Source organism: Nilaparvata lugens, chromosome 1, assembly GCF_014356525.2.
Source record: "Nilaparvata lugens isolate BPH chromosome 1, ASM1435652v1, whole genome shotgun sequence".
Classification (NCBI taxonomy): domain Eukaryota; kingdom Metazoa; phylum Arthropoda; class Insecta; order Hemiptera; family Delphacidae; genus Nilaparvata; species Nilaparvata lugens.
In genome coordinates this window covers 74,699,263-74,708,758 of record NC_052504.1, presented here as the reverse complement: position 1 = coordinate 74,708,758, position 9,496 = coordinate 74,699,263, and the positions used below count along the sequence as shown (strand labels likewise).

General features: G+C 38.1%; 1 protein-coding gene across 2 annotated transcripts; it reads right to left on the bottom strand.

Annotated features, from left to right (window-relative positions):
• Nucleotides 1–2,586: 2,586 nt before the first annotated feature.
• LOC120354898 lies at nt 2,587–8,364 on the bottom strand. 2 transcript variants are annotated; one of them, XM_039442976.1, is made up of 2 exons: nt 4,920–8,364; nt 2,587–4,619 (listed from the first exon to the last, which is right to left on the bottom strand). In XM_039442976.1, the coding sequence occupies exons 1-2, from the start codon at nt 7,076–7,078 to the stop codon at nt 2,603–2,605; spliced, it is 4,176 nt and encodes a 1,391-aa protein (XP_039298910.1). In that variant the 5' UTR covers nt 7,079–8,364; the 3' UTR covers nt 2,587–2,602. The 2 variants fall into 2 exon arrangements, with proteins under 2 accessions (XP_039298910.1, XP_039298908.1); XM_039442974.1 differs by having other exon boundaries at nt 2,587–8,364.
• Nucleotides 8,365–9,496: the final 1,132 nt, after the last annotated feature.

The window sequence follows — 9,496 nt, the reverse complement described above, 5'->3', positions numbered from 1 at the left end:
CATCTTTTCTCTTGATTCCAGATTCAGGAATCATTCTTGAGTGGGTAGAAGAATAAAACTGCAGCAACAATCAGATAATATAGGGCAAGAGATTAAGACCACGAACATCAAAGAAAAAAGAGGAGCTGATTGAAAAGTTTCCACGTCGATGAGTGGAACATAAACAGTTGAAACAAAAGCGCTGCTATTGTGTGATAAAGATACCAGGGATTGAAGAACTGAATTGAGAGTTATTCATCGGGAAAAGGGAAAGAGAGAGAGAGAGAAAGTAAGGGAGAGGATTGTTGTAAAGGATCAGGGAGAGGATGAGGAAAGTATTTTGAAACTACGATATTGAAGGAACAGCTGATGAGCGTAGACTAAATGGGAAGAGCGGCAAAAATAATAAGATCTCGGTTGGTAGGGTTGTGGCGGATGAGGGGTGAAGGGCCTATAGCGATGAAAACATCTTCCAACTTAATCCTGTTTTCGAATAGAAGTGAAGGCAAAGGCAGGCAGTGAAGATTATTACACCGGACAGCGGAGTGGTGGGCTGTCTATGACTCGAGAGGGAAGCCGTTCCTTGGAGAAATACTGCTACATCGTCTGTTGCTGGGAAGAGTCAAGTCTGGTGAGAATGGGTCCAGGCTGAAACTGAATCGTTCGGAAGAAAATGACGATCATGTCGGATCGCACTCACTACATGATAGGGAAGGGTTGGTCCTCTTCACACTGAACGTTTGCCTATTCGAAGGCAACGTTTCTCCAACTCTGATTCTAGAAAACCAATAGCCTGGCCATAGTTCAGTTCAATGCTACACCAGTATAGAAATGGTTCTAGAATTCTTTCTAGAAACTATTCTCACTTACTTTCTTTCTCTCTTCACATAGAATATATGTTTTTCTTCCTTTCCTTTCCTTACTTACTCAACATCAGATCACTCTGTCTCCTTTATTCCTAAAGAACTTGACCTTTTCTCTCAACGGTTCATCCTCAATCTAATGCTCATAATATACTGTATATTACATGTTTCTCTCTTTATCTTAATGTATCCTAATTCTCTCTTTATCTTAATGTATCCTAATCCTCTCTTTCTCCAACTGCTTTTTCACACTCTACCACACCATCACTCTCTCTTTCTCTTCATTCTCCTCTACCCCTCTTTCAAATACTAGCTGTACCCTGCCACGCTTCGCAGTGGCACATTGTGATTGAATGTTTATTTTTTTTTCTGTGGCCCCCACTATATATAAAATATGTGTTGGGAAACCACAAATATTATGCTTGTTAAATAAATTATGAACATCTGTGTTATGTGAGCTGTTAAATCTGGTTTATTGTGCAATTACAAAACTAAAAGGAAAAATAATGTTTATGTGAGAAATAAAATGAAAAAAAAGCAAAATTTTTAGAAAAAAGAAATTAAAATGAGTAAATGAATACCTATATATAAAATAGAAAATTATTGATGGAAAATAATTAGATTCTAAAAGAAAAAAATATTTGAGAATAGTCTCTTAAAAAGGATTGATAAAAAAATGAATTAATAATATTCATAATATCTAGTTTGTAATAAGGTCTTCACTATAATTTATTCTATTTTCAATTATCCAAGTTTTTGTTTTTGCTTTAAATATATTAACCAGTACCATTTCCTTGATGTCCATTGGCAGCCTGTTGTAAATCTTCGGTCCTAAGTATGTGACTGTTCTCTGGGCGGCAGTTGTTGTCATCCTGGGGACTGCTAGATCAATATTCCTTCTTCGCGTGCTGTGGGTGTGGTCCATGTTGAGAAAGAACTGCGGGTTTTTCCTGATGAATGTGAGTAATTTGTGAATGTAAATTTGTCGGATGCTCAGTAGTTGGAGCTCTTCATATAGAGAATCTGAAGGGTAGAGTGGATGTTTCTGTCCCATTATTCTGAGGATGAGTTTCTGGACTTTAAAAACAGGATTGATATGGCAGAAATACGTAGCTCCCCATGCCAGGATTCCATATCTTGCTATTGACTCTACCAATGCGTGATATACAATTTTTAACGTATCCAGTGTGAGTATCTGTCGGAGTTGAATGAAACTGTAAACCAGTTTCCTGAGTTTTGTTGTTTGCTGTATGATGTGTTTGTCCCACCAAAGTAAGTCGTCTATTATAACTCCTAAATATTTTATATTATCTGTTCGTTCTACTGATGGACAATTGCAGTCTATGCGATTTATTTTGCAGTGATGTAACTTGATTGTATTTCGTACAGGTTTTTTGGAGTCCGTCAGTGAAAATGCTAGAAATTTAGTTTTTGATGAATTGAGAGTCAGGATATTACTGTGGAGCCAAAGTGTAATTTTTTCCATGCCTAATTCAGCGGTTATGAAAGTCTCGTTCCAGTTGTTGCCTTGAAATATCACAGCTGTGTCGTCGGCAAAGACAATAATCTTGCCACCAATGTCGAGTGAGCACAACTCATTGGCAAAGATGAGGTACAGTATCGGACCAAGAACTGTTCCTTGTGGCACGCCGAATTTTACAGGAAGGCCTTCTTCTGCACTCAGATTTTTCCCTATTCTCACTCTCTGTTTGCGAATGGTTGAGAAATGAGAAAAAACAAAGAATACATTTCATATAAGTTTAATTTTGCAATACTTGTTTATATACAATATTTTTTGTTTTTCCACTGTCTGCGTAAATATAAAGACTATCTGGTTTGCCGACTCGGGAACACGCAACATACAGTTGTCCATGTGAAAAGCAATCCACATCTAAATCTAGACCACACAATTCTAAAGATTGACCTTGAGCTTTGTTGATTGTGATTGCAAATGCCAATCGAATTGGGAATTGCAATCTTTTAAATTGAAATGGTGTATCGGTCGGGATCGTGGGTATTCGAGGAATGAGGACATCTTCACCTTTGAAAGGCCCTGTTAAAATCGTTGCTTCCACTACATTATTCATTAATCTCTTAACTGCAAGTCGCGTGCCGTTGCAGAGTTTTGGCTGATTAATATTCCGCAAGAGGATAATTGGCACACCTACTTTCAATTTCAATATGTGTGGTGGTATCCCTGGCAGATCAAGTGAGTTTAGAAATTCTGTTGGATAATTAACTACTTCATCAGCTTCCACAACAGTGTCTATCGACTTATATGTAGTTTCATCACTTTGAATACTGGATTGTATAACATTATTAAGTTGATAGACATCTTTATTCTTTGCGGCAAGGATAGCTCGTTCACTGAGCCAATCATGATTTCTATGATTTATCTGAATGTCAGGAAATACTTTTTCGATCAGTTCTTCTTTTGATGTAACTAAATTACAAAAATTATCGGGAAGTGATATTTGTCTAGACGTCTCATCGACTGGCAGCTGACCGTTTCCAATTTCCAGTAACTGTCGTGAGAATACCTCAGCTGATGGATCATTCTGCAACTGGACACGCATATTCGTAGTCAACTCCAATGTATGTACGTGCCGCCATAGTGTTGAATATTTCAGGCAAGCATTAATTTCGTCTGCTGGTGTCGATCGAGAAATTACAGGCAATGTTTGCCTAAAATCTCCTGCGAGCAATATCAATGCATTCCCGAATGGTTGAACGTTTCCACGCAAGTCTCGTAATGATCGATCAAGAGCTTCGAGCGATTTTTTATGTGCCATTGTGCATTCATCCCAAACAATTAGTTTACATTTTTGTAATACTTTTCCCATACCGGATGCTTTAGAAATATTGCACGTAGGAGTCTCAATGATTTGCATGTTTAATGGCAACTTTAGAGCTGAATGCGCAGTTCTTCCACCTGGTAACAATGTTGCAGCTATTCCAGACGAAGCAAGAGCTAAGGCTATATCACTTTTTGATCGAACCGTTGCTAGAATCAATCTAATGAGGAATGTTTTCCCAGTTCCTCCTGGCGCATCCAAGAAGAAGGTCCCCCCAACTCCGTCATTTATCATTTGCATTATGCGATCATAAATGCCTTTCTGTTCCCACGTTAATTTGGGAATGTTCGATTGGACATATGCCTGAAGATCATTAATGTTGTAACTCTGTTCACGGCGTAAATCTACATCAAATGCAGCAGTCGCAGTTCGGGTTGGTGCTGGCATTCCTAATTGACTAAGAACTTTATTTGCAATAGCTAAGCACTTGTCCTCAATATTTATCAATGCTTCGTTGTAAATGGCTTCTGTAAATTCTAAGGTCATATTGGCATTTTCAAGGCGTACTCTATGCAAAATATCTTCAGCCATATGCGAACGATATCTTTCCCATAACTCTGTGGGAGATGAAGGAAAGCAAGCGGTCAATATAATCGCAAATAATGCGCGAATTTGGTTTGGATGTGCAGTGTTGCACGCGTCATTGATGCATATGTTCCACTGTTGGTCATTTTCTAATAAATTCAGAGCTTGACACGTAGCGCGAAAAGTGGCATGTGTGACGCCGTCAACTATTTTTAATTGCTGGAAAGATGTAGGACCAGGCACATTTACCAATAGCATGCGAAGGTAAAAACATTCATCTTGATTGGGATGCACTGTATAAAGTCTACCAATTGTATTTTCTTTGAAAATGCCAGGGTGACCGTTGACTGGCTCCCCTCGTTTGCGCCGTACAAATACTTTTCTAGTTACATTCCACGTGTAGTAAGAGGGAACTTCTGAATACATTAGTGTTCTGGCAAAAGCGTCTTCCTGGCATAAGGTGAAAAAAGCAGTCAGAGTTGTACCAGGTGGATTAAGGGCTCTTTCTTGCACATTTGCATCTGTGAAATAAACACGCTGTCCATTTTCTAAATGTACTGCCAAGTGAACCACAGCTGGATTGCGTTCATGCATGGGAAATGAAAAAATTCGCCATGCAGCCTCATTGCTGCTTATGTATCTTCCAGCCTGGTATTGAGCAATTTCATCAATATCTCGTACTGCATTATTGTCACAATTATCAGATTGCACACTAAAAACTGCCATATCGCTGCCTTTATTTACATATTTACAGATATATTTAATCGATTTCACAGAATTGCAATATTCTACGTTTATGTGGGCTTGGTATGTTTTTGACAGTAAAGGAGAATATGGAACCACCCAACGGTTGTCTACATCAATATCACCATTTCGCATGTGTATAGTTGCCGAATTTCCACCATCTTCAGTTGATCGTCTTCTATACCGAGGATATCCATCGTCGCCTGTTACTGTGTTTGCTGTAAATGCTCGAGGATATTGCTTAGAGCATTTCCCATCTACCATGCATGGTGAATTTGGATTTAGTGTACCACATGGTCCATGTATCATGTTTTTGATGATCACTGCATGCAAATCCTTATCGCTGTCAGCCCGTGGAATCTCAGCGCATATCACGTCATCAATTTCGTCTGAAGTTATTTTATTGTAGAGCCAGATTAGTATATGCGCATGTGGTAATCCTCTCTTCTGCCATTCCACTGAATACATCCAGCAGCGCACAGATCCAAATACTTCAAGTTTCACAATGAAATCCATCAGCGATTTAAGCTTTTGCCGGAAAACACGTGCTATAATGTCATGCCTATCCACGTGTGATTGCCCAGGAAATAACAGCTGCTGTATCTCGTCCCAAACTGGATTGCAAGTGAAAGTGATAAATAAATCTGGACGCCCATAATGACGAACATATGACATTGCATCTTGAGCATATTCTTGCATGTGACGTGGACTGCCAATGAATGAAGATGGCAAAATAGTTAGCTTTCCAACGTTGGTTGTATTACCATCATTCACAACTGCATCTCGCAAATGAATATATTCTTCAGAGCGTAGTTTAGTCTGATTCAAACGAAGAAATAGCAAACGTTCCGTTTCAATTTTTGCATACATATCCACAAGGTACTGGTGAAATAACTGACGGAATTTTAGAATATGATTGTCCTCGTTCATCCGAATCATTAAGCGGTATGCGTAAAAGTTCATTGAGCTGCACTTTTTATTGATTTCTGCACCATTTACTGGATTTATCATTTTCACATTGAAATGATATCCATCAGCACCATCCCAAAAGATCAATGGATATTGTAAAGCATCGTAACAACGGTGAGTTTCTGCTACATTTATTAATTGATTATTTCTTCGATGGAGAACAATATCTCTAGGTTGGAACTGATCACCAACTATGACAATTGCTACTTCGTCTATAGTTGGAGCATTATATCTCCGGACATGTTCTCCAGCAGGAGTTTTGTCTGCGTGAATAACAATTTTGTGGGTATCTGATGGCATCATATCAATTGCTGTTTTGAACAAACGCACCAAACTGTTCCTTTCGTGAAGAAGCTCCTGCAGCTGCAAAATAATGGATCTTCTTAGCGAGTTATGTATTCCACAACGTGCATCTACTTCATGTCTATCATCACCAATGAAGTACATTTGTAGAAATTTATGGTCACTATCTGAGAATGGGAGCAGGGAGCCAGCTTTGTGATATATTTGCCCTTTGATTTTAAAAGTTGGCATGAATTGAGCAGTCACGATTTCCGCACCAAATGATGTCATTTGGAAGCAAGAGTTATATTTCCTGATGTTCGATAAGAAATGCTTTGATTCAGCGGTAGATCCAGTAAGTAAAGTTTTCAATGGCTCTGGTGGTGCATCAAGTTGAGGCAATTTGATTTTTCCGCCAGCACAACACATCCCTTTCGTTTCATTATTAAACTTTAGAGCCTGGCAGTAGCTACATACATGACTCATCTGACCAATGACAACATGCTGACTTGAACTATAATCAATAGCTGGATTGTACCGGAACGCAAGACGATTGTATTCCAGATGCAGATCAGCTGTTCTTTCTGTTCGTGTTTCAGCTATCCTCACCCTTTCGCGTTCATTGCGTTCAAAACGAACCAAATCTGTTGCTGCAGAACGCGACTGACGTGCTCGCAATCGTGCATCCTCAAGCCTGGCTGCTCGTCTTTCTGCTGGGTCCACGTTACGTGTCTGGATGGTGTTTAGCCTGTTCCTCTCTCGTAAAGATGTTTGCTCTTCCTCAGTGATATTCGAACGCCATCTCCTTAATCCTTCTGCATTGTGAGTGCGACGGCCCAAATTTGACTTTCTGCGAGGCATTATTTTGGTTTTTACTGAAAGAGAAGAAAGGAAAATATGTGTGTGTATTACTTTACACACGTAAGAAGTTTTGTTATTGTTTAATTAGTAAACTAATATTTCACGTATTTATTTCGTATATATATTACGTATTTAATATTAAATAAATAATAATTACAAAAAAATAAATCGCGGTTGTCAGCGATTCAGTTATTCAAATATAACTTATAATAGATATTTAGAAATAATTGCATAGTTATGAGGGAAACAATCGATATATTCTCAATATTGAATAACCTTTTTGAGATTTATAGGCCTACCAAAAAATTAATACCACCAAAAAATATATTATATTTTTTATCGAATAAAATAAATTTTATATATTTATACTCAATTTAATGAAAAATCTCACTATATCAGAAATAAAGACAATTAAATTCCCTACAAAACGGGTGGTCAACGAAAATTTTCCGACCAGTGGTTCCGGAGATAGAGCGTTTTAAAGACAAAAACAGTTTTTGATAAGCGCTCTCACTCGGTAACTTTCCAAGTGGTACCGACGCGAGGATCTTTGATGCTGAGCCTCTGATGCAACGGGAATGAAACTGACCGGCTGAGCATTAAACGCTGGTCACGTTGAGTGATCATCTCGCATTGCGTATTGAAACTACTGTACATAAATCCTTTCCAACAATCAACTTATATCAATTATTTAATAGACTAATATATTATTATAATCTATCCCTTCATTTTGTTTATATGATCAAATAACCAGCTGACTACTAAAATATTAGCCTACTTTGTATTTTAGCATGCAACACAGCCCAGATCGTATTATCAACAACACCGTTGTCAAATGCCGGTATGTTAGTAGAAAAGAGATAAGAATTTTTTTTTATTTCTCGTTGTTTTATGATAGAAGGAAACATAGCATGAATATGAAATAGAAATAAGATATTGAAACTATAAGATAAGCCGATCAGCTTATGAACTAAGGTTTGGAGGATTATGAAACATTGACAATTGAGAAATTATGAATACACAAATGCAAGAATAAAAGCCTCAATAATTATTATTCATTACAAGATTGATTTACATCGATAAGATTATACTCACACTATCGACTGAATCGCCAATTGATTGTAGCACGGTACCGGTATCGATCCATTCACTGATTGAAATTACTACAATATTAACACAAGTAACACGATTATTTGCACTGAAACACGAATTTATTATCGAAAAAAAAGCATCGGTATGCTTTCTTTGTTCTGAATTGCGAAAGTAATTGAAATCCAATAATTGTACCGGAAAACATACGGTAATCAAGAGTGTAGTTTACCGGTACTCTATATCTCACGAACCTGTTGAAGCTGCGTTTTGAAACATGCGCGCTATCTAGCGGTCAGATTTTGCACTTTGATTGCAGCAGCGCTCAGCTCAAATCTGGCCAAAAATGGCCAAAGTTTCACCCCCTCCCCCCGGGCCACCCTGCGAGCCCGGTCAATTTTTTTTTTTTAATCGACTTATTTTCGCGAGCTGACCCCGAATGTGAAGTCAAAAATCGGAAAAATCCATAAACAAAAAAGTTAAAAATTTTCGGGCGAGCGTAGCGCCCCTGAAAATTGTAAAAAGTAGATAAAAACCATCATTGAGCTGCACTTTTTATTGATTTCTGCACCATTTACTGGATTTATCATTTTCACATTGAAATGATATCCATCAGCACCATCCCAAAAGATCAATGGATATTGTAAAGCATCGTAACAACGGTGAGTTTCTGCTACATTTATTAATTGATTATTTCTTCGATGGAGAACAATATCTCTAGGTTGGAACTGATCACCAACTATGACAATTGCTACTTCGTCTATAGTTGGAGCATTATATCTCCGGACATGTTCTCCAGCAGGAGTTTTGTCTGCGTGAATAACAATTTTGTGGGTATCTGATGGCATCATATCAATTGCTGTTTTGAACAAACGCACCAAACTGTTCCTTTCGTGAAGAAGCTCCTGCAGCTGCAAAATAATGGATCTTCTTAGCGAGTTATGTATTCCACAACGTGCATCTACTTCATGTCTATCATCACCAATGAAGTACATTTGTAGAAATTTATGGTCACTATCTGAGAATGGGAGCAGGGAGCCAGCTTTGTGATATATTTGCCCTTTGATTTTAAAAGTTGGCATGAATTGAGCAGTCACGATTTCCGCACCAAATGATGTCATTTGGAAGCAAGAGTTATATTTCCTGATGTTCGATAAGAAATGCTTTGATTCAGCGGTAGATCCAGTAAGTAAAGTTTTCAATGGCTCTGGTGGTGCATCAAGTTGAGGCAATTTGATTTTTCCGCCAGCACAACACATCCCTTTCGTTTCATTATTAAACTTTAGAGCCTGGCAGTAGCTACATACATGACTCATCTGACCAATGACA